Source organism: Podarcis gaigeae (assembly GCF_964106915.1).
Source record: "Podarcis gaigeae genome assembly, chromosome: 3".
Lineage (NCBI taxonomy): Eukaryota > Metazoa > Chordata > Lepidosauria > Squamata > Lacertidae > Podarcis > Podarcis gaigeae.
The window spans coordinates 23,245,783-23,272,434 of NC_139680.1; the positions used below are offsets into that span (position 1 = coordinate 23,245,783).

Consider the following 26,652-nt stretch of genomic DNA (forward strand, 5'->3'; position numbering starts at 1 on the left):
AGTGGTTCGGCCTTATAGGCCTGTTTGAGATTTGTATACAGCCTGTCCAGAGTCCTTTCTTCCCTGGTTGCACACTTTATGTGTTGATAGAATTTGGGTAGGGCCCAAATTTACTAATATATCCAATGTACCTAGTTTTGCATGTTTTAGCAAGCACATAGAAGCATGCCTGCTCTTTTCCTGAAGTTAAACACTGTTTCTATTGCCTTAAATATCCCTCATTTTTAAGGTTGTTAGGCAAGTGTAATGGTGTTTCCTAGAAAGATTGATTTCCTAAAATATCCATTTCTGACATTTTGTGAACCAGGAGCTCATGGAACGTTATAGAGTAAAGATTTCTACATGTGAAGGGTAATGAACTGCAATAAACAGGATGTTTGTGAAATTAGGGCCTGCTGTGTGGGAAAATGATTGAGAAGACTGTGTCATCCTAATGTACTAAATGATGCATGTGAGTTTGAGAGAGCAGAGATTAGGGACTGCACACTCCAAGACACTGAAACTTGTAGTAGAGGCATTCAGTTTTAGGAAAATGTGGAATTTTAAATCTCTGTATTATACTTTCCTGAATAGATACAAATAAGTTTAGTTTTTTAGTCAATAGCATTTACAGATGTATTGAACAGAAACATCACATTTGCTTCAAAACAGTGTTTTGTTTTTTTAGAATGAAGGCAAATTCTGAATAGATGCAAAAAAAGAGTTGCAGTTGAATTCTGGGAAGACTTAATTCATTTATTTATCTTAACTCGGTGATTTTAAGATCTGAATCTGAAAAGGGCTGAGAGGATCTAGAAAGTGATGGCTACACATCTACCATCTGCTAAAGGAATTGTGCTACCAGCTCTCACAATGTTATCTCTTGATCTGTTTGTTCTTTAGAGAGTGATATCCATAAGAGCAGGCAGAGTGCTTTCTCTTGATCTGGAGAGCAATTAGAGGGATCTTTTATCTCAGATCTCACTGAAGCATTGAGATTGGAGATAAGGACTTCAGATCTTTCTTGATGTCCTTCAGAAAGCATCTCTGGGTTCAAGAGACCTTCCAATACCTGCCTCCCACTTTCAGTTTTCAGTTAAAGTGCACATTTGTCAGTTTCATTGTTGCCTCCTCACACTGTGTATAGTCTGGCAGAAATGTCCATCAGAAAAACTTGAGAGCTTCCCAGAAGCATTTAAGCCACTGTATTTATCCAGCAACATGACCAGCGTAATCTGAGCAAGCCATGCCCCTTGCATGAGAAGGGGTGGAAGCAACAGCAGTGAGTGTCAGTCTGTGCTGGTGGAGGAGGCCATGTGTTTTGTAAGCCCTGGCACGTCACTAACAATATCATTTGCAAAGTTGATTGGGAAAGTTCTAGGATCTAGAAGCCTCTAAGGCATGGGCTGAGCCTTAAATAATCTTGTTTTCCTTAATCAGTTGACAATCAGAAAGGAAGGAGTTCTTAAGTTACAAAACATGTTCATGCACATTACGAAGTAATAATAATAATTTATACCAGCCACTCTGGGTGGCTCCCAACAGAATATTAAAAACATGATAAGACAACAAACATTTAAATCTTCCCTATACTGGGCTGTCTTCAGATGTCTGCTAAAAGTAAGCTAGTTCTTTATTTCCTTGACATCTGATGGGAGGGCATTCCACAGGGCGGGCGCCACCACCAAGAAGACCCTCTGCCTGGTTCCCTGTAACCTCACTTCTTGCAGGGAGGGAACCGCCAGAAGGGCCTTGGCACTAGACCTTAGTGTTTGGGCTGAATGATGGGGGTGGAGATGCTCCTTCAGGTATACTGGGCCGAGGCCGTTTGTTATGGTTCTTGCTGCTATGACTTTTTGGTTCCAAATTTTATTAAATCTGTATTTGTTTTTAATAATTTGATTGTGACTCTTTAGCTTTAGTTTTCCACTGCTGTCGTGCCATATAATAGATGGGCTTGAGCTAGACAAAATTATATGTCCTATGGAAAGACTTGAATTGATACTCAGCATCAACATGTAATAGCCGTCATGACTGGTGAATAGCAATTACTGAGAACCTCAGGTGGGCAGAATGTTGTTGTGCTCATGTCATGCTTTCTGGCTTCTCACAGGAATCTGGATGGCTACTGTGAGACCAGGAAGCTGGACTTGATGGGCTAGTGGCATGATCCAGCAGCTAGGCTCTTCTTATGTTCTTAGGTTCATGACCAATTTTAAGAATGGTCCTACTGTCCTTGTTTAAGGCACAATTTCTAACAGATAAATGTTCATGGATAAATGTGTTCCCAGACCCAGCACAGAGGTTTACAATGGCACTGTCAGGTACCCATAATAATCACCCAACCACCTTATCCTCTTGTTATAGTTGGGATCTGGGTGGTGCTGTGGTCTAAACCACTGAGCCTCTTGGGTTTGCTGATCAGAAGGTCAGCGGTTTGAATCCCCATGATGGGGTGAGCTTCCATTGCTCTGTCTCAGCTCCTGCCAATCTAGCCATTCGAAAGCACGCCATTGCAAGTAGATAAATAGGTACTGCTGCAGCAGGGAAGGTAAACAGTGTTCCCATGCGCTCTGGCTTCCATCATGGTGTTCCGTTGTACCAGAAGCAGTTTAGTCTTGCTGGCCATATGACCCAGAAAGCTGTCTGTGGACAAACACCGGCTCCCTTGGCACGAAAGCGAGATGAGCACCACAACCCCATAGTCACCTTTTACTGGACTAACCGTCCAGGCATCCTTTACCTTTACCTTGTTATAGCTGCCTAGTAGGAAAATCATACATTCTCCCAGATAAATGCAACCTCATTCTTTATGCCTGATTAGCATCTTGAAGGTAGTTGTCACAATGAGAAGTGCTCTCCAATGCCTGGTTTATTAGATTTCTTGTGTTCCTTTACAGAGCTAAAAATGAAATTGTGAACTCCAGTGGTGCTTATAAATAATTTGGACAGAGCTAAAACTGAGCATGAAAAATGGTACTCTCATATTCTCTAAGTGATAGGAGGGAGATGAGTAGCTGTAACATTTCACTTCGGTAGACACATACCATGCATTTGTGGAATTGCAGTACTTTACATTGTTCAGAGAAACATAAAAGGAAAGCTAAAATAATAGATATATTCTTCCTATAACACTTAAGCTGTCAAGTATCTTATTAACTACTTTCTTTTGGTTTTTGACAAACACCACTGTGTCGATCACCTTCCGGGAGGGTGGTCCTGTTAATTCAGATTCAGCAAGAACAACAGCCATTCTGTTGCAGAATGGCAGTCTTGGCAATTTGCCATTTCTGAATGGCAGTGCCAGTGGCAAGTTGGCATTCTCCAACAGAGGAATTTCACAGGGAAACTCTGGTGTGTAGTGGGTAAATAATAACTAATGACAAGAGTTATCAGTCTATATATATATAAAAATCCACTACAGTACAGATGTGAATTTATTAGTAATGCTAAGATGATTGTGTTGGAACCAATTGCTGCTGTTATTAATGGGCACTATACTTGTTTTGCATATATTTAAACTCTTAATTGAATCGTTACAAGCTACTTCTTGCATTTCATTGCCATTTAACTCCACCTTTTGCAGGCGTTTTCTCCCTTCATGCCAACAAGCTTCTGATGAATTGGATTCTAGTCCAGGAAAACTTGTTCTATGATAAATTTGTTAGCCTTTAAAGTACCATAAAACTCTTTGTTGTTTCTGTGTTGATCGTATACTTTAATAGGCTTTCTCTTCACTGTTTATGTGTTGAACTGCAATTAGTATTGATGCTGTGTAATTGGAATAACCACAGATTCACCCTCTCCATCAATTGTTGTTCAGTTGCTTTTTACACATTTTTTTTTTTCTGGTGCCCCTAATACAACTAGAGCAATTCATATATGGAAGGAAGCTTCTTGGTAGCATCTAAAACACAGCTGTTAGCAGTGGCTACATTTCTTAATCCTGTGATAGCTTGAGGTTAGGGGTTTGCACAATGAAATCACAAGATAAATGAATAGTTCTGCATGTGCATGAAGTACTGACTCTTGTGCAAACAACCAGAGTAGAAGCAGTTCAATGCAGGCTGTAGATTGGGAGATTTGACTAACATCTGTCATTCCTGCCCCTCATTTACTTTAGAGATCTGAAAAATTGGGTGCCCTGTGACACTGTAGCCATTTCACGTTACAAAGATGAGCTGGTCCCATTCCCACATTTTCTGTATGATCACAGGTCTTGCTTATTTCATTCATGATCCTGAAGACATAGTCTTATGCAGCTTCTATGCCCTCTTTCACACCTCCATCCAAACACATATCCATGGCCAGGTCTTCAGTTGCCATTCTGCTCCCTGGCTCCCAATTATGCATGATCAGATGGGTGATTATTTCTTCAGCCATTTTGTCATACTCATAATTGTAGTGGTTTAAATGGAAACTGTGGATTATTGGTCCAAAATGTATTAAATTTTTATTCTATTGTAACAGTTTGTTATAGGTGTACTATTTCTGTCTCCCATATGTTTTTACACCTTAGAAAAGCATGAAAACCTTTAACCTAGAATTCCCTATTCTTCGAATCTAATGCCCAATATGCATAGAATTTATTGTATTTTTTGTTATTTGTATCATACGTACATTTCTTCAAAACTGCCACAGTTTTTCCCTTGAAGGAAGAAAGCTGTGGCGCAGAAAGACTTTGATTAAATTCAGAGGTGTATGATCATCTCATCCCAGTTTGTGGGGGAGTTTAATCTTGTCATTCTATTTACACTGAGAAGATAATAAGTCCCCAAAGATGGTAAATATTGCTGGTTTACAAACAAGATAAAAAGGTATTTTTGCCTGAACCGCCAAACAGAGTACATGAAAGCAGGAAACAATTGAATAGGATTTATGTTAATATTATTGGCAAACCAGAGGAAGCTGATGTTAAATCCGAGCTGAAGAACTTCATAGTGCATTCTCAAACTTCAGAAAGTTCCTGCAGTTCTGATCACTTAGATCAAAAGAAGTTTGAGATTGAATGAGTACAAAAAATAATCCTAGAGGGGATGAAGTTTGTATTGCCAGTATAAGTAGGTTAGCAAAACAACAGAAACGGTTATCATTGTTGCTATTATTTCAAACAGTGTTGTATGCTAGATGTAGTATTCATATAAAGTCTACATTAGACAAGCTCAGGAGGAACTTAATTTGTTCCATCGTCAAACTGCTCTTACCCTTCAGAAGTTTCTCCTGTCCAACAAGCTCATCAGATCTAGTCCTCCCTCTTGATTCTCATAGCATTAGAAGAGTGCTGTATTCTGGGAAAGGGTTGTGGTTCAGTTGTAGAGCTTCTGGTTTGAATGTGTTAGGCCAAGGTTCAATGCCTGGCATCTCTGGATAGGGCTGAGAAAGACCTCTGCTTCAATCCTGGAGAGCTGTGCTAGTCAGTATAGCCAAAACTGAGCTAAGTTGACCAAGGGTCTTACTCAATATAAGGCATGATATTCCCCACCAGTCTTTTCTTCTCTGGGCATAACATACCCAGTTCTTCAACTTTTCCTCACAGAACTTGTTTTCCACATCCCTGACCCATCTTCATTGCTCTCTTCTGAACCTATTCCCAGTGCCTTCACCTTTCTTAAAATATGGTACCAAGAACCAGACAAAGTATTTTATTTCATTCCCCCTCCCCAAACCCATTTCATTTCATTTTCATTTTACTTTTAATTTGTGTAGTGCCTCTCTAAGTTTCTATGCACAAGGCAGTTTAGAGCAACAAAATACACAACAATGAACATAACCTTATAATCTGCTCTGATACAGAACATCATAATAAAACATAACTTTAAAATGGAATGACTTACATAAAATAAAGTAATATTCAACAATGTAATGGTTAAGTAATCACTAGTGAAACAAGTGTCTCTGTGTGCATGCAGAGTGCAAATTTTAATTCTGCCAGTTGTTTTACTTTCATTTCTATAGAAATAGAGAAAGGCGGCTGTGGTGATCCTGGGATTCCGTCCTACGGGAAGAGGACTGGCAATAGTTTTCTACACGGAGACACACTTACTTTTGAATGTCAAGCGGCCTTTGAACTTGTGGGAGAGAGAATGATAACGTGCCAACAGAATAACCAGTGGTCCGGCAATAAGCCCAGTTGTGTTTGTAAGTTACAATTCATTTTCTTTCTTGACCTTCCATTACCTTTAGAAACAGCATGAAGCATACCATAGGTGGCACGATGGGTCAGTGTGTCTGGCTGTTAACCAAAAGGTTGGTGGTTCAAGCCCACCCAGGGATGCTGTGGGCAGGGTTCCTGCGAAGGGGGGTTGGATAAGATGACCCTCAGGACTCCTTTCAACTTTACAGTTCTCTGCTTCTATCACTTAGTTCTATTTTACTATACCTGACCTCTTTCATATATATATTCTAGTGCTTTCAATATAATATTTTCTTAATTAAAACATGCCTAAAGGAATTGACCATGCCCTATAGAACATGTATTTAGAGTGGACAATATTGCAAAATAGTCATAATGAACTTATTGAAGTTGCATAGAGTATTAATTAATTTAGGAATACTGTAGTTGTTTTATAACCAACTGCAAAAGGTGAGAACTATATGCTATGATGCATTTTTATAACAAATCTTTATTCCTGTTACCTCTGGATTACAGTGCATTCAGTATGTTTCATGAGTTGTCTTCTATTCTTAGCAGTATAATAAGGTGCAATCCTAAATCAGACTTCCTTTTCTTGTTACTGAGAATTTGGCAGTCAGATAATGTTAGAGTAGAAATTTATCAAAAGAGTACTAGAAGACAATGGATTTTCATTTCATGCTATTTTGAGAAGTGAATAGAATAGCTGATTTATACTTTATAAGCAAACAAACGAAGTTTTGCTACCTTTGAGTTTTCTCCTTTGCTATTCTCTTTAAAAGATACAGAGTGCTTTGCTGACCAGCATCCTTCTATCATGTTTGCTCACAGTTTATTAACAGGGAGCAAATGCCCTCAGCAGTACATTAATTTAAATGGGTGATGTTAAATGTTAGTTGTACTCAGAGTAGTCCCACTGAAATAAATCAACTTAAATAACTTGTCCATTAATTTGAAAGTGTCTATTCTGAGTAAGATCTCGTTGATTTCACCTAAAAAAATTCATTCAAGATTTTATTAAATATATCACATAACCAAGGAATCTATAAACAGTCATGCAAGGCAAACATTACTAAGTAGAACACTGCTATTTTCCTTAGTACTGTCTACCTTACAAATCTGTTTGGTACAAGGATCTTAGCCAATATATCACTACGTTAACTTGTGTGGAACTAGGAGTGCTCAGCAGTCGCCTGACCTTCCATCTGCTGCATATCTGCTGCTTACCAGGAGGAAAAGGATTGAGATGGTGGTGAGGCCAGCACGGTGCATATGCACCTGCGGACATATCTGATTTACTTCGTCAGTCTGTTTGCACTGTGCTGACCTCACTGCTGCCTCACTCTTCCTTTCTACCTCCTGGGGAGCAGCAGCAAGATGTCAGTTTTCTCAGCGGTAGCTGCCACCACATTTTCTTCTTCTTTGCTTCTTCTAAGAGTGAAATACAAATGGAACACAGGGAGTTTTTCAAGCAGCTTGTAGTGACCATATCCATTCCTTACTGCTAGTCCTTGAATTAATCTCTGTTAGAAAGAGGTCCTTGAAAAAAGCTTACCACTCAAGATAAATAAGTTCTATCACTGTGTTTGTCATGTGGAAGGTATTTAACAAACAAAATGACACACACACACACATACACATACACACACACACAAATATACATATATATATATATATATATATATATGTATATATATATATATATATATATATATATATATATACACACACACACACACATGCATACACACACTATATATATATGTGTGTGTGTGTGTGTGTGTGTGTGTATATATATATATATATATGCTTTCGTAGATTTTCACGGGTACAGGAATGCAGGTATATATATATATATATATATATTACAAAAAAATTATATTGCTGTTTGGACCTAATAAGGTGCCCTCTCCCAGTTTTGTTTTGTTTTTTTTTTAAAAAAGACCCCCCAAATGAAAATGTGGCAGCAAAGTCACAACTGCAGGCTTTGTTTTTTAGGTGGGACTTTTCCCCACAACAACGGAAAACATTTAATTTTTCCAGGAGGTATAGCCTAGACATGATGCCTTTTAGAATTTGTATTTTTAACACATGCATCGTTCAAAGTGTTTCATTTTCTCTTTTTTAATAGTCTCATGTTTCTTCAACTTCACAACACCTTCAGGAATTATACTTTCACCAAACTACCCTGAGGAGTATGGAAACAACATGAATTGTGTATGGTTGATAATTTCAGAACCAGGAAGCAGAATACATCTTATTTTCAATGACTTTGATGTAGAGCCTCAGTTTGATTACTTGACAGTGAAGGATGATGGGATTTCTGACTTACCAGCGCTCGGTACTTTTTCTGGCAATGATGTGCCTTCCCAGATAGCTAGCAATGGGCACATAGTACGTCTTGAATTTCAGTCAGATCATTCCACTACAGGAAGAGGATTCAATATATCATACACGAGTAAGTGTGCATTCTCTGAGTTGTATACTAAACACAATGGGCATTATGCGGCTAAGAATAAGCACTTTTAAGAGCTAGGCTTCAGAGAGCTGAAGTACATACTTAACAAACCCAACAAAATAATTAGGGCTTTAAAAGCACTTGACTTTGACTGCACAATGTCTTTCAAAAATATCATTAAGCTTTTGTTAGTTTGTAGTTTAAATCAGGATAGGGAAACTGTGGACTTCCAGATGTTGATGGTCAGATAGCTCAGGTGGTAGAGCGTGAGACTCTTAATCTCAGAGTTGTGGGTTCAGCCCCACGTTGGGCAAAAGAGTCCTGCGTTGGAAGAGGTTGGACAAGATGACCCTTCCATCTCTACAATTTTATGATTCCATTAGCCCCAGCCAGCACTGCTAGTAATCAGAGATGGTTGGAGTCAACAGCAGCTATCTGTTTTATCTAGTCTGAGTCTTGTGTCCAGGCAGATGTTTTCAGAAAATTCAGAAGAACTGTGTGTAGGTTACTGCTTTTTTGCTGTTCACCCTCTAGCAGCTTGTATGCTGAGGTATAATCCCTTTGAACATAAAGGTGTCCAAAGCTATCATTACTAATCACTGCATGTTAATTTTGGGGTTGTAATATTTTTTTTTTGTAATGTGCACATGAAAAGGAAATTAAATTAAAAATTTAAATGCATGATGGAATTAAGCATTTCCCCGCATGCATACTCTCTAGCTGAGCTGGGATATTTAGAAACAAAGTTAATACTGATCTCAGTAGTTCTGTTTGGCTCAAAAACATATGTCACCACTGAAAAAATCAGAAGGCTCATACATTTTGAACATGGTTGACTGGAGGTAGTCAGATAATCACTAAAGAATCATGTAAGCCCAAAGATAGGTCAGTTAAGGAGACTAGTTGTCTTGTTTTGAATCATGCATCCAAATATACTTACAACCAATTAATTAATTGGCTTCACTTTTTCTTTCCTTTGGCGCTCAGCATTTGGTCAGAATGAGTGTCATGATCCAGGAATCCCCATAAACGGAAAGCGCTTTGGAGACAGATTCCTTCTAGGAAGTTCTGTTTCTTTTCATTGCGACGATGGCTTTGTGAAAACCCAGGGCTCAGAGACCATAACTTGTGTTATGCAGGATGGAAATGTTGTGTGGAGTTCAACTGTTCCGAGATGTGAAGGTAAGGATTTGATCGTGCTCTAGAATGCACATACTGATTTTCTTTAGATATTATGTATACTGTTTATATTAAGGCAATAAAGACAGCAATAAAAAATAATAATCATAGACTCAGTATAAAACTCAGAGAGAGAAAGAGAGAGAGAAATGACAGGCATCCACCAAGAGGGGGACCCAATATCTTAACTCTAGAATTGTTTCGGATCTTAGTATTTGAGCAAGAAAACCATAATATTAAATGTAAGCAATTGGTATGTTATTTGTTGTTTGCTGCATGGTGATCAGTAGTTGATGGAAATCCCTGGAATATCTAGACTTATCTGCTTGGCATAGAAATGTTTGGGCCATTGTACTTGGAAAAAACTGAGCACAACATTGACTTCCCACAAGAAGAACCACAGCCCTCCTTTGTCATCCATAGGAGCATCAATGACAATATGTGGAGTTAGAGAATATTAATTACTGTTTATGTGTGTGCGCATGCATACACAAATGTTAAAGGCAGCAATGCTTTAGTTTTCTATAGACTCTCACAAATTGTATCTAGAGATAAAAGTGGGTTAGGCTGCAATTATAATGATGCTTGTCTTGTTGAATACAGTTCTGAGTAAGCATGCATAGGATCGCTATTTTAATAAATGACTTGATATACAGCAGGGACAACAAAAATGGTGCCCTCCAGATGTTGGACATGCACCAGTCCCAGCCAGCATGCGCAGTTGTCAGGAATGGTGGGACTTGGCATCCAACAACATCTGAAGGGCTCAACATTGGCTAACCTTGACATGCAGCTAAGATGTAGGTTCATGTCCAGAGGATTCTGTGATTATTTGGCTGATTTAAATCATGAAATCAAAAGCAACACTGGGAAATTTTGCCTTTCGCCTCCCAACTATACAACCTCTCCTCTTCTGCTAGTTGGCATGCTGAATATGGGTGGCAATTAACAAATAGATTGAGTGGCCTAACATCTGCTTTTGAATATTCTGCGTGTTAATAAATCTAACTTTAACAGATTTCATCTAGTGTGAACTGTAATAGGATTTGGGTGGTCTTTTACTTACACCAGCTGGTGTATCTGCCTACGAGCTTACATGCAGTGCATTTAACATGAAATAGGAATATTTATGAAGCAATGGCCTACTTCAGTGAGAGAAATAGCAATGCCACCCAGCCTGTTAAAAAATGATCACTCAAGAAGACTGGTTTAGAAGCCACAGGATTTACATAAAATGCATTTTGTGCTGGGTTATATAAATTTCATTGTATGATTTCATAATTTGTTATATGTTAAATTTTTATCCCTCCTTTCCACAAAACCAAAATTTTCATATGAGTGGCTTAGGTTAGGCTGGAAGATTGATTGGCTTAAGGTCGCCCAGTAGATTTCATGCCTGAGTAGGGATTTGAGCATAAATATTCCTGGTATAAGTCTAACATTCATTATACCACACTTGCACACACTCAGCTGCTATGCAGACAACTAAGGTCACATCCACTTGGCTACCTCACATGGCTACCTCAAAGAATCCTGTCAACCTGTAGTTTGTTAAGGCTGCTGGGAATAGAAGCTCTTTGAGGAGTAAACTATACTTCCCAGGATTCTTTGGGGAAGCCATGTGCTTTAAATATAAGGTGTGCTTATGACCTAATTGTTTTAAGACTCTGTGCTGGTATCCCAGCCAATATTGTATTGGTGCTGCTAGGCCAACAGCTGCCATTTATACTAGATGTGCAATGATAGAACAACATTTTGCCTTCATTATGGTACAGAGAAGGGACGCGGGTGGCGCTGTGGGTAAAACCTCAGCGCCTAGGACTTGCCGATCGCATGTTCGGCGGTTCGAATCCCCGCGGCGGGGTGAGCTCCCGTCGTTCGGTCCCAGCTCCTGCCCACCTAGCAGTTCGAAAGCACCCCTAAGTGCAAGTAGATAAATAGGTAACGCTTTATAGCGGTAAGGTAACGGCGTTTCTGTGCACTGCACTGGTGCTGGCTCGCCAGAGCAGCTTCGTCACGCTGGCCACGTGACCCGGAAGTGTCTTCGGACGGCGCCGGCTCCCGGCCTCTAGAGTGAGATGAGCGCACAACCCTAGAGTCTGTCAAGACTGGCCCGTACGGGCAGGCGTACCTTTACCCTTTATGGTACAGAGAGAGCGGGGGAGAGACAGGGCTTGCCAGGGCACAACAAATTTATAGCACCAGGCAGCTTAGCTAATATATGGAGCAGGTGAATCGGTACAACCACAAGCAGGAATATGGAGTGGTTAAGTGAAAGTACAGAGCGTCAGAATTAACACTTAAGAGTGCCTTCAACACTGAGGGATATTCTGCACTTTCTGTTTGTGATAAGGCATGCTGGAAGTTGCAGTTGAGCAATTTGATGCAATGTGATTTATAGCATTTCTCAGTTGGGATTACCAATTTGATTATATATGTCTGTTTCTCTTCCAGCACCTTGCGGTGGCCACCTGACAGCATCTAGTGGCGTTATCTTGCCACCAGGATGGCCAGGTTACTACAAAGACTCGTTAAACTGTGAATGGGTAATCGAGGCAAAGCAAGGGCACTCTATAAAGATCACATTTGATAAGTGAGTATCTGAAAAACAGATCCGCAGCTGAATGTTGCAATTGTTTGAAATGGTAACAGTGTAGATGCTGTTGAATTACAACACACATCATGCCTGACCATTGGCCAGGCTGGCTGGGGCTGATGGGAATTAGTGTCCCAACAACCTTGCCCAGCTGTCTCTTACTACCCATTCCACCATGTTGCATCCAAAAGAAAGATGAGACAAGGCCTGGGACCAATTACTATGTGATTCCTGCACTTCCAGAATTAGCAGCCACTCCATCTGGCTGCAGCAGAAATGAAATCGTAAGGCCTAGTTGGGCTGACTGCAGTTTGGTTCCACGCTCTCCTTCAGTGGCCACTCAGTTTGGTTGCCTTAACAGTTGTCTAACATTACGTTGGTACCATTCCTGACCTTGCCTTATCTTTCTCACTTTCCTTTCTATCCCTTTTCCCCTTTTTAGGTCTATCAGATTATATGTAATTAATTGAAAATTCTAAACTGCCTTGTGTGTAGTCATAGAAAGGTGGTATAAAAACACCTCATAAACATCTAGACAGCCACAGCTTCCCCATCCCTCTTTTAAGGGGTTGTCGCTGCACTTTCTTGTAAACCAGGAGTAGCCAACATCTGCCTGTAGAAAATCAGACGGCAACCCTGTATCGGGAAAATTTGTTTTACAAAAAAATGTTTTACAAAAAAAAAGTGCTGTAAGCTGCCCAGAGTGGCTGGGGAAACACAGCCAGATGGGTGGGGTATAAATATTATTATTATTATTATTATTATTATTACTCTTGTATAATTCAGGTGAGCAATATATTTATCGCAATATTCAAACCAGATTAAGGGACATTGAAAAACAAAATGTTGAGTAAGCTGTACATATAATTTACTCCCCCAAGTTCTATGGTTTAAATAAAACAGTTAACAGGGTCGCTAATATCTCAAAATTAATAATTCCAGTTGAAACGCAGGGCCTTTATGTTAGTCTAATGGAACTTTCCCCCCTCAGCTTTTGTTTTTAAAAATTCCCAGAAATGATAGACATTGTGGGTGTTTTTTGAATGTGACGGACAGTGTAGAACTTACTCTTTTCTACTGTCCAACCAGCTACACAAACGTGCTATCCCCTTTTTTCAGTGGTCTAACATCACGGCACAATGAAAATATCAGACTCTATCTGACATTAACCTGGGTGTAACTGCAAGGGTGGCTGAGTTTTTGTCTTAGAGTGGTGAACTTATTGTTTCTAGAGATATAAGAGGATTGATGAACAGTCTGGGTTTGAGTTAATGCCTGAACTTAGCAGCAGTCTATATGGTATCTACAGTCATTATGTAGATGCTTCTGTAACTATTCAACATTTAGTTATGGGCATTAGCGTTTTGATTTCCCCTCTTAAAAAAATATTGTTTTTGATAACTACATGAATAATACATTTCATCTGTTTTGTGTGGTGGGGGTCATGGGATAGCCCTGTAGCATCCCTTCTCCATTCAAACAGAATGGTGTAGAATCATTTGCAGGGATTCATTTTTGGTAAAGAAAAGAAATGTGATGGCAAAGCTTTCCCCCTTTCTTTCAAAAAACAAGGGGAACTTATTTTGGTCACCTTGCTTATAAACATACCCCCCCCAAAAAAAGCTTTATTATTTTTGTCTAAGCCTTGAGAGTTATCTTTGGGAAAACATTGGGATACGATGATAGCCTCAGGGGCTACATTTCCATTCTGGCAATGAAAGCAACAGAGATTTCTGTGACACCAACTTCAGCCTTGCATTAATGTGGACAGTAATTCTCTATAATTGCTAAAAGAAGCTATCATATAGGGGAGCTGTGTATTCCTAAATATCAGATGCAGGGAACACACTTCAGGGAATTTCCTACTGAGTAGCATCCGACTAGCTGCTGTTTAATTATGAGTGTTGGTTTAGATAAACCTTGGTCTAATCCAACATTAGTTCTGTGTAACTATCCACCACACAGAGTTCTGTATAACTAACAGAATAACCTGGATCAATTTCATGTTGCTGGGTAATTATATATTTTGAATGCTTTTAACAACCACCTTATTCTTAAGAACACAGTTGTAATAAGCCTTCATTCTTCACAAAGGTGGTGAAAGAGATGCCTTGGGTAATTGATTTACGGTGGTAAAAGGGAATTATGTGATGTGGGTGAACAATTTACAAATATCTGGCTGTACTGAAACCAGTGGTACTCTAACCCACTGCTGTGGTTTTGATGTTGCCAAATCAAACATATCTTACAAACCCAAATTATTTTAAATAATCAAGAAGTATCAGCTTGAGGTTGGACACCATGATGTTCTTTCATTGAAAAATCAAAATAGTTTACACATCTGGAGTTGAATATATGTAAATGAATTTGTTAAAGAGTGCCTCTGGAAGAATGGAGGGGTTAGAGAATATTTGCAGAGCATAACTTTTGATGGGATGAGTTCCAGCATCCTGAATGTAATCATGGAGGTTGGATATACATTAGTTCTTCACGTGTGAATAGTTCACAAGGTCCTTGTGAACTATTCCTCCTCCAGTGCGTGGGAGGAGCGGGGGAAGGGGTGCTGTTGCCCTGATGGAATGAACATTTTAGCATCAAATACCATCTAATCAATAGGATTATAGCACAATGGTTTTCATATTTATTCAGTAATAAGTCTCACTGTATCCAGTGGAAGTGTGTTTAGATTTGCAGTCTTAATCAGTCTCTGTTCAGGATTTCAGTTATGCAGCCTAATTCTATGTACTGTGTGACGACTTACAGTCAAATAAATGAACATAGTTTTTCATCCTATATATATATATATATATATATATATATATATATATATATGGTGAGTCCTTTAAAATAGGTCCCCTGGATACAGAGTGCACATGTTCCATGGGGCCTCTTTTAAAAGACTCATCCTGTATATGATTGGTTACATTTCTAATTATGTTATCTAGTACAGTTTTGCCTCAAAGACTGATTATATTTGTATTTTGTTTTCTGTGAAACTTACTAGGTTTCATGTGTTTGTGTGCTTCAGTTGTATATTAATATATGGACGTAATACAATGTACATTATTTCTGGAAAAAGCCTTAAAAGATTATGTATTTCCTTCCCTCCCCAATTTATCAGTTTATGGGATTTGTGGGTTTAGGTTCATATTTATGTGTGCCTTCTAATTGTTATATAATGTACAAGGGTGTTGTATATATTGTTTTCACAAATATTTCTTGCATAAACTCCTTTTTTCAGTCATTTGTAGTAAAAAACGACACCATCATCATGCTCCCTTGATCCAAGTAAGCATGCTTATTTTTGTCAGGACTTCTGCAAAGTGTTTGCTATCCGAAGTAAACATAGGTAACTGCCTCAGACTGAGTGAAGCCATTGGTCCATCTATCTCAGTATTGTCTTTACTGACTGAGAGTGTCTGTTCTGAGTACATTCCTAGCCCCAGTTGGAAATGCGGGGAATGAACCTTTGACCTTCTGCATGCAAATCCGATCCTCTGCCACTGAGTTACGGCCCTTCCCCGGTTCTGTTCCACATTAGATATGAACGCAGGTCTCCTGCAGCTTTCCTTCGTCCTTTGAAACCAAACTTATTACCGTTATAGAGCTCTACTATGTGTCATATCTGGTTTAAAAGGTTAGGAGTGCTACACAATGAGAGTGTTTTGTTTCTACATGAATGCCTTTGGTGATGCCTTCGCAAACAGGAGGAGGGAAAAAGGCTTGACACAAAAACTGCAGTAAAAGGTTCATATTTTTCTAGTTCAAGTGGCTGTCAAATGTATCTACAAATATTTAGGCGCAATTAGATTGTGTTGCACATCAGTCAAAACCGAAGCAAAGTTGTATATACCACTGGGGAACTGAGTGGATTTGATGCAGAAATGACCCTTGGAGGATGATTTCATGCTCAGTCAGGCTTTGTGAATCTAAAGTTATTAAACTGGAAAACACTATTTCCCAGGAGACAGGGAACTAGACTGGAACGGAGTAGAGGACCATGGTTCTTCTAGGGCCACCATTTCCACTGACCTCTTTAAATAACCCCGCTCTTATTCCTTGCTTTGTGTATCATAGTGATAATGATTTTCCATATGTAAGAGTTAATGGCTCAACACCACCAGCTAATTCAAGAACCAATGAAGTGAATGAAAAGTTAGGTAAGAAAGGACTTCAGTGCACCTTCTGATAATATGTCATTGGTGTGAGAATTGCGGCAACACATAAGAAGCTCCCATATACAGAGTCAGAGCATTAGTCCATCTTGTTCAGTATTATCTACACTGACTGACAGCTGCTCTCCAGGATTTCAGAATGGGATCTCTTCCAGCTTTACCTGGAGATGATGGGGATTGAAACTGGTATCTTTTGCATGGAGATCATATGCTCTTACCACTGAACCACCACAGCTCTTCCATGAGGGCCTCTGTCCTCCCTGGACTGCTCTAATATGACACTGAGTAGTGTTGTCAGCTCTGGATAGTAAATCTCTAAGGCCTTCTGCAACCTGGAATTTCTTGGTTGGAGCTACTGGAGGCCTAGTGCATGCAGATCATGAGGCCTACCTGTCAGGGATCTGTTTTCAGTTGAGGGGAGAGACAGGAACCTACAGAGAGCCTCCTCCTCTGTTGAGCAGCTGCACTTTGTCAGAGTCTGGGGAGGGGCAGTTTTCAGGAGACAAGGAAGACAAGAGAGAGCGGAGCCAAAAAACTGCTACCAGGAGAGGGAATGAGCAGTTTCCGTCGCTTAGATTTCCACATAATGAAAAAAGACAGAGAGGGGGGCTTCCGGGTTTTCTTGCTGGAGGGGAAAATAGGAAGAAGGCACTTCCAGATTCTGCTAGTGATTGAGGCAGACATGGTTTTGAAACTTCTGCACTGTACATAAGTTTGCACTCAATAAATCCTGAAAAGAGAGGCTGGAGTCCGGGCTGTTATCTTCGCAAGCATCCACGCTCCCTTCTGACACTGCCACTGAGCTAAGATCCCTCTCCTGCATGTAAATTATTGTGCACATGGAGTATCCACAAATATAACCAGACCATTGCCCCATCTACCCTAGTATTTGACTACTATGACAGGCAGGAGCACTCCAGCCTCTTCTGAGAGATCCTCCACTGCTTCTTTCCTGCAAGTGCCCCCGCCTCATCCTACTTCAATTTATTTTGCTACCTACTGTGGATTATGTTTTTTTTTTACCCAGAAGTAAGCAATAACCTTCGGAGAGCAGAAACCTTTGCAGCATAAATGTTCCATGGGATTCCACCAACAAGCCCAAGCAATCTAATGAGATTGTTGTTGTTTTAGAAATGTCAGCTTTGAAGTCATACGTGTTGCAATTTGTCATTCTGTTTTTACAGGTTCCAGACAGAAGTAAATTACGATACACTGGAAGTCAGAGATGGGCCGACGAGTTCTTCTCCATTAATTGGGGAATACCATGGCACACAAGCACCACAGTTCCTTATTAGCACTGGGAATTTCATGTATCTCCTATTCACTACAGATAACAGCCGTTCAAGTGTTGGTTTCTTGATTCACTATGAAAGTAAGTCCGATATTTTTCTAAGTTAAAATGAGTGTAATAACCGAATGTGGGTATTGTGGGGAATGAGAAGTGTATTGGCAGGGTGGCTCATAAATCAGCGAAAAACGTAAATGACTGTAACATAGGAATGGCTAAGAGTGAAATGGGTGGTATCAGACTAATTTAATCTGTGTTAGGGTTTCTGCTTGTGCCGTGTGACTTCTCCCGTCTCCCCTCCCCCCACATGTCCCCTAAATTTGTTCTGGGGGTTGCCCCAACCCTCTGGAGTACATCTGGGGAGAACATGGGGTATGCACAAGAAGAGGAGAGGAGAGGTTCCATGGCACAAGAGGAAATCTTTGTACTTATGGAATCAGTTAGGTTTGCACCACTTGTTATAAATTTAGTTTACAATCCTATACTGTTCTCTGAGAGTAAGCTCTATTGAATTCAATGGGATGTACCTTTGAGTAGACATGTCTGGAATTGCACTTTTTAAAATAAAAAGCTATTAAAAAAAACACTATTATTATATATTGCTGCAGGTGTGTATTAAAAAATAAATCAAAACATTTACCCCAATCCAGAACTTCACTGTGAGCATGGGAGTGCCTCACATTGGAACATGGCATTCTTTATTTGTGTGCAGAGTGGAATAAGTCTCATTTCCAAGAGTTCTGCTTGCATTATGATGCATGCCTCTGTTCTCTGATTTGGTATAATAACTAACTAGATGCCTGCAATAAATTTTGCAGTCATTAAATGGTTAAGAGGGCACAGATTGCTTGCTTTGCTTCCTGGTTCACAGTAATTGTTGATATCTGAATTGGGACAAATTATTGTTACGCCTACCTATAACTTGACTCCAAAGCAAAATCAGAAGCCACAGTTTAAAGTGGGACTTGATTCTGATTTGGAAACAAAGTAAGATTTTCAGAGTTGAACATCATGGTAGTTTCCATGAACCAGGAAGCAGACTTTTATGAAGTCGTTCTATGGTTATGATTTCAGAACCTGCTTATAATTTTTGAAAGATGAAAATGCAAGTAAAATAAAATCCCATAGTGGTGAAGGTTTCAAGTGTGAATTTATTCCCAAAGCATATAAGAGGTTTCTCATACTCTATAATTCTTTAGGGGGAAATATATTGATTGTGATCATAATAATATAGAACTAGTCTAGTAGAGTATTTCATATTTCTGTTGTCATAAGTAGTGCTAGAGTCATGCACAGTAATTTCCAATATTCATTCCAATATGGATGTATTGCAGCAATTGTACCCTTATGCATTATTAACAAGTAGATAGTAGTTTCATTGTTAGCGCTTAAATGACTAGAGCATTCATCTTTTCCCATTTATAACAAGCATGATAACAAAATGAAAATTTAGGATTGAAAAGTGGAGTTTACAGAATGCTGATTCTCTACAGTTCTGGAAGAGAATCACACTCAGCTCTGCCATGAGCCACAATGAGCTGCCTGGGGTAGCCGGTGGCTTGAGAAGAGTGGCGCATCATGCTCTCCGTGCAGCACTCATATGCCTGCCTGCCACTGCCATTATTAGCACGATATGTGCCACCCTCCAGTGGCCTGCCAGCTAGCTGTAGAAGGTTTCCGCTTTTGCTGCCACAGCAAATACTACAATATTTGCCTCTCTAGAGAAGTATCAAACAGTGCTCCTACAGGGCCAAAATGGTCAAACAGTGCTCCTACAGGGCCAAAATGGTCAAAGGCCTGGAAACGATGCCTTATGAGGAACGGCTAAGGGAGCTGGGCATGTTTAGCCTGGAGAAGAGGAGGTTAAGGGGTGATATGATAGCCATGTTCAAATATATAAAAGGATGTCACATAGAGGAGGGAGAAAGGTTGTTTTCTGCTGCTCCAGAGAAGCAGACACGGAGCAATGGTTCCAAACTACAAGAAAGAAGATTCCACCTAAACATTAGGAAGAACTTCCTGACAGTAAGAGCTGTTCGACAGTGGAATTTGCTGCCAAGGAGTGTGGTGGAGTCTCCTTCTTTGGAGGTCTTTAAGCAGAGGCTTGACATATGTCAGGAGTGCTCTGATGGTGTTTCCTGCTTGGCAGGGAGTTGGACTCGATGGCCCTTGTGGTCTCTTCCAACTCTATGATTCTATGATTCTAGGGCTCTATGGAGTGCAGGGATCCTTCAGTGATCTGGAGTGCATTGATGCAGGTGGTCTTCACAACCACCTTGCCCACAGAAACGTGCTTCCAGGAAGGACCCTTTAAATTTATTGGTTGCAGATGAGGGTGGTTTCCCTTGGCTCATGGCAGGTTATCTTAGACAAAGGGGGGAAACTATTTTCTATTTAAAAATGAAATTCTAATTAAAAATAGATAAATCAGAAATAGGTTGGCTGACTTCCCAATTTTAGCCATTAAGAACCTTACCTTTTTCCTGCTGCAGACAGACTAGAAGGGAGGTGAAGGGAGAAACATGGAGTGGATTTTATGTAACAGGGAATGGGTTGTGTCTCAGACGTACAGAATACTGGCAATGGAAGTGGAGACTGTGCTGAAAGAAAGACATAGTGCCCTTGCATTGGTGCCATGTCATCGTTCTCAACATTAAACTCTCATTCTTTATTGCATATGTCTTGAGATAGGCTGCAGTTATGCAGTTTTTAAGATGCACATTCTTTTACTTCACCACTGCAAATGAATCATTGCTAATTATTTTTAATCGTTGCTAACTTGTTACATTTGCAGTGAAATTTATAATGTTGCAGTATGTTTAGAAAGAGGTGGGAGGAGGATACTTTGAGAAATTATGTATAAAAATGTATTTCTATATTGTGCAAAGTGAACTGGCTTTAGTATTTATGTGTATTATTTATTTATTTAAGTAGTTTATATCATATCCTTCCAACAGTTCCCATGGTTGCTTAGAAAAAAAGTTAAAATCACCGTAAACCAAAGCATTAAAACAATATTAAAACATTGCAATACAAAAAGAGCAGCATAAAAGCAGTCAGCAGAACTGAAAACAGACACCAGGGCAACATGATAGCAATGTGTGTACGGTTATTTATTTATTATAGCCCACTCTCCACCAAATGGTCCCAGGGCAGGTTACATTAAAACCACAAGTTAAAGCAAACTTCAGTTCATTAAAAACAGTAAATTAAACTGCAAAACTGAACAAAATTGTAAGAGCAGCAAAATAGGAATTCAACAGTAGAAGAGGAAGGAAAACATCCACTCATCTGAAAAGCATTTCCCCCCGTAGTCATTCAACCTCAGATGACATGGGCCTCCTCCATTGAACATCACAGTGGAGGCACATTTGAATGCAAGCTTTGAAACCCATGAAGCCTGGTACATAAACCATCCTTCATCCACCAATGGGATCTCTGTTTTGTCTGGACTGGGCTCCAGTTTATTGGCTCTCTTTGAGCCCATTACTGTAAATTCAAGTAATGCAGTAGTTGTGTGGTTTAGTGCAATTCCTGCATTACTTTTATGAAAAAAAATATAAAAGCAGGTGCTGTCAGCATAATCATGACACCTCACCTCAGACCTCCATATGACCTCATTCACCAGTCTCATGCAGATGTTTAAATACAAGAAGGAAACAACAACAAGAAGATGTGGGACTCTATCACATAGCTGCTAGAGTCAAATAAAAGACTTCCTGCACCATCTTCTGAAATTGACTGTCCAAGTAGGAAATGAGCTACCTAAATTGCAAACCAGTTTAGTAGGATACTATAATGGATGGTATAAAAAGCCTCCAAGAGATCCAAGAAAATCAAGGGGCTTACACACCATCTCTCTATCCTGAAATATGTTGTTCACTGGGACAACTTAAGCAGTTTCAGTGCCAAATCCACACCTGAAAACTGATTAAAATGGAACTGGGAACTCAAGCCTCACCCAACGGTATCTGAAGTTTTATAGCAACCTCCCATTGGAGCCATTTGACACAGAAAGGTTTGCTAGTGAGTGTCCAATAATTATTCAGATATTTCAGGTCCACAACAGGTTTCTTCTGGAGAGGCTGTGCTGCTTCCTCTTTTGTACTGATGACATAGGCATATTTGAATAATATTTTCCTATCCAGCACTCAGAAGCTTGATCCAGTTGCAATTAGACTCAATTATCACTGCTAAACATCTGAGGTTCAAAATAGCCACCCACTGCACCATGAAAAGCTGAAAACATTGTGCCACTATTGACACAACTCTTCAGAACGAAAGCTTAGGCAGGGTATCATTTCAAAGATTGCTATCTATGCTTTTCAGTAATACTAAGCTTTAAATAAACTACCATGTGGCTTTACAGAGATTGGCACTTAGAGAGGCATCAGCACTTTTTGAGGAATGGAAACTAAGTTACAGCTATTTGAAGGGGCTAAAAGTTATTTTACCTGGAGGGAAAAATAACTCCATAACCAGGAAAGAGAACTATTTCAGTGAAAGCAGTGGTACTCTAATCCAAGTACTAAACCATAACTTCAGATGCACAAAGTTGGCACCATACAATGTTCAGAGGCATTCCAGTGCTTTTTAGAAAAGCTTAATACCCAAATGGCTGGGAGAATATTAAAATCAGGTATAGCCAACATAGTTCCCTGCATGTGTTTTGGACTATAACATCTGTCATCCTCTACAATAGGTCATGTAGGTTGGTCCTGACTGGAGATTTCCCTGGAGTTTTGTGCATTTGGAGGAAAGCTGCTTCTAAGAGACAGGCCACATACAGGTCACATTTGCCTGTCCCAATTCTCATTCATTAATGATTCTGGAAATATTACACCTCTTTCTCCAGAGGTAAAAGTCTGCTTAGCTCCTGATGGTACTCTGAGGTCTCAACTGGGAAGAAAGGGAGGTTACAGCATGCAGAGTACACCATGGAAGAACCATCCTTATTATCATTCCACGTGTAGAATATAAAGTACAAATATATAGAAAGACAACGCAGGGGGCAATGGAAAGTAAATGACCATGACATCTATCCAATGTCGTTACTTAATACCCTTGTCAAATTCCTCTCCTTACTTGCTCATATTACCGTACATTTTCGTATCCTTCTTTTTGAAGCAAAGATTATTTAAATAACTTGTAACAAAGTTATCTTGCTCACATTTCTCTCTCTCTTTTAAAGGGTTGATTCCAAATTCTGTAAACTCAGTGCTTTCTCTCTGTTTTTAGTTGCCAGCTCAACATAATTTGCTCTTCTGCAGTGAACTTCTAATATTTCTCCACCTTCCCTTTCTATGACCAGGTGTTACACTGGAATCGGATTCCTGCCTTGACCCAGGTATTCCTGTGAATGGCCATCGGCATGGTAATAACTTCAGCATCCGATCTACAGTCACTTTTAGCTGTGATCCAGGTTACACTCTGAGTGATGATGAACCACTTGTGTGTGAACGAAATCATCAGTGGAACCATGCACTACCTAGCTGCGATGGTATGTACTATGCAATAGTTGCTGTTGGACCGCTGCAAAATAAATTATATTTAAAAAGATGCAATGAGATTGATATCTTTTCATGTAGGGAAAGGGGGGGGGGGCACAGAAAGAAATTGCATTATTCACTACTTTCTTTCCTGAAACTCCTCTTCGCTTTATCATATCTACTCCTCTGCTCCCATGAATGTATGGTTTTATGGGGCACATTCAAAAGCAGGAAATATACCTTTGTGGTAAGTGTGTCTAGCTCAGCATAAGACACAAAAACTCTAAGGGAGAAATGCTTTGCTGGTGCAACTTCCTCCATTCTAGCACTCTAAACCTATGGGAAGTGTTCATTTTGTGCTAGAGTATTATTAAAGAAAGTCCTTTCCAAGACTTGGAGATAAGGATAGGCAGATCTGTCGCTTTCAGTTTCTTTCGGTTTCTCATTTTTTCCCATCTTAAATTGAGTTCTTCACATTTCCACATCTGTTTTTACTTTGTAAAAAAATTCTCATAAAAATTCACCAGTGCATATTTTAGTGCCTGTTTCTCCTAGTACACACATTTTTTCCTTATGCAATTGTGCCCCAAAGACACATTGTTGCAAAGCAATTTCCCCTAATATGCTGCGTTTTAATAGTATTTTTTACTAATATGTAAGCACTGTGCATATTTTGCCTCCATACGGGGAGTATATAAATTCAATAAATAATAACAATAATAATGTTTCTACACATCACTTGGGTGGAGAGCAGGTGATAGGTACACTGCAAAATTTTGAGAAACTGCCACCAGAGTGAGCCCTGGGCCGATCTTCTTTCCAGGCTTAGACTAACTCCTAAAAACCTTTGAATTTCCCTAGAGAGGTCTCCAAGAAAGTCTGGAAAGACTGATATGGTTACAAATCACAACAGCAAAAAAATGTATCCACACTCTAGAATACATAACCGCATTTATATATTGCGGAAGAAGATATGTAATGATGAACCTGTCATTAATGATCTTCTCATAAGTGAACCACATATTCCTACGGAACACAGTAATAAAACCAACTTGAAAGCTATCTTGTAGAACCAACCAACTTGAAAATTATCTTATAGAATCAGGAGAACCATCACATACCACAGACCAAAATGGGCTTTTCTTTATTGTCTGAATATTGTAAAATACTTCCACCTGAAGTATTATGAAGCATTTTATTATGAATAAGATAGGACTAAGAGTGATTCTACTTTGTAGAATATCTAAAAATTGCAGTTTTCATGGTGCTTCTTCAGGTATATAGATTTCAATCATAAAGTTTCTGCTTGGGCTGATGTTGTTCAGAGTGCTGAACTCCACTGTGGCATAATTCTTGAGATAGTTTTATTGACACATTTCATTTTTCTTCTGCTTTATTTATGGCTCATGGGATTGCTATGTTTTATTGTTTAACATACTTCATAGCTGTTCTGAAAATCACGGCTATATTTATTATGAGATCTTCTAAGTGTGTATAATTTAGAATGTTCGGTTTCTTTAATCTCAACACCCTGCTCTTTCAAATGCTTCTAGTTAAAACCTTCAGTGATTGCAATCTCCTCTCTTCCTCCCTCCCTATACACACACACACACAAGCTGAGACAGAGATAGTGAGAGGGTGGCAGTGCCTGCTTTGGTTTGGTTGTGAAGAATTTACAGACAGAAGCATGTTTCAGTAGCCTCAGCACAGAGTCAGAAAGATGTGAGGCAGAGCCTGTACTGAAGTTATAACCCCATTTCTCCATTTCCCAGTGGTGACATTTGGTTATGAATTGCAGAACTGGGGGATGAGCCCCTCTTTCTTACCCATAATTGGGGCATTTTGCTAGAGAGGGAGGAGGGGAGTGAGACGGGGCGGGGGGAGAGTGAATATGTATGGGTACACTATTCTTTTCTGAAAGCAATCCCAATTAAAGTACCTAGTTTAAGGTCAGAGTTCGAATTGAGAATGACGTGCCAGCCATAATACAACCATTCCCCTCCCCACCCACAGCATGCTAAAAGTGGAATTTTATTGTGTATTTTTCTCACACTACAATTGCTTCTTTACTTGAGAATGTTGGGTCGTGTCAATCAAAAGCTGAAAAGATATGCCAACATATAATGCTGATTGTCAGATATTTAATGTATTAAAAATGGAAAGATGCAGGAAAAGGCAAGTTATAGGCACACCAAAGCAAGTTATGGGGCACATACCGCAATCTAATTTTGCAAACACTGTGTAATTTACCCATATAAACAATACAACTCGTGTCATGCAAATCAGAACAATCTATTATGAATTCCATGGAAAGTATTCTTTTAGTGTCCTAGCAGCCTTCTAATCTTCACAGGGTTTTGGTTTTGAAAGAATTAGTATGTCTGCAGGGGGAAATGTGTATCTCTTTTTCCTTTAAAAACAAAAGAAGAGAAATGTGATAAATCTGCTGAACAACCCACCCTGAATTATTAATTTTAGGGTGTGTGTGAATAGAATCAGTATAACAGCTTTATAATTCAGTTTTTTAGCTCTCAAATCTAGATCAAAGAAAAATAAAGAAATTTATAAAGACACCCGTTTCTACATTTTCTTGTGATTGGCCTGAGAATCCGAAAATATAGGGATCTATATTATTGTCTCTGTGTATGCTAATTTTATTTTTGATACCTTTTGGTATATATTTGAACATAGGTTCTTTCTCCCAGTTAATCTTGCACCCTACCCCATCCACCGGAACAGCATTTTCTGGCTAGACGCTACGTTTGACAGCCTTCCTCATCAGTGCTCTGCATAATCTACCCTCTCTAAAATGTAAAACCCACATATTCTAGTTTTCTCTTATTATCTCTTTTGAGACACAGTCTTGTCAGATTCTTTACTATCTCTCAGGTTGCCAAGGAGATGAGGCACTCACTGGCAATTCTGAGTAGACCTTAATGCAGATGTATATGCATTTCAGTGTTATTACTACTGCCTGCTCCTAATCAGTTCATTTGCTCTGATGATGTTTACAACTTTTCTATTTCAGCAGGGACCTATTATTTGTAAAACATAAACAACATGGTGTTGTGTGTGTGTGTGTTTAAGCTGAATTGGTAACCGTGTTGGTTAGCATTTGTTTGTGGCCCCAGGAAGTTAATGGGCCTAATAATGCTCCTCAATTTTTAAAAAATGGGTCAAGCAGAGCATCAGTAATTATTTTATTACTATTATTTCTTTCTTTTGTACAGCTCTGTGTGGTGGCTATATTCATGGGAGAAGTGGAACCATTCTATCACCAGGCTTTCCTGATTTTTATCCAAATTCTTTAAACTGCACATGGACAATCGAAGTTTCTCATGGCAAGGGTAAGAGA

The 26,652-nt window shown here is 39.4% G+C and overlaps 1 protein-coding gene across 4 annotated transcripts in view; it reads left to right on the top strand.

Annotated features, from left to right (window-relative positions):
- The window catches only part of CSMD1 (CUB and Sushi multiple domains 1), a 949,787-nt gene that overhangs the window by 715,779 nt on the left and 207,356 nt on the right, over window positions 1-26,652 (top strand). For all 4 annotated transcript variants that reach the window (XM_083729648.1, XM_083729649.1, XM_083729651.1 and 1 more), the window contains 7 exons: window positions 5,935-6,117; window positions 8,244-8,570; window positions 9,558-9,752; window positions 12,204-12,342; window positions 17,705-17,892; window positions 23,120-23,308; window positions 26,528-26,644. In XM_083729648.1, the coding sequence (XP_083585774.1) occupies window positions 5,935-6,117; window positions 8,244-8,570; window positions 9,558-9,752; window positions 12,204-12,342; window positions 17,705-17,892; window positions 23,120-23,308; window positions 26,528-26,644 (1,338 nt within the window). The remainder of the gene's footprint in view (window positions 1-5,934; window positions 6,118-8,243; window positions 8,571-9,557; window positions 9,753-12,203; window positions 12,343-17,704; window positions 17,893-23,119; window positions 23,309-26,527; window positions 26,645-26,652) is intronic.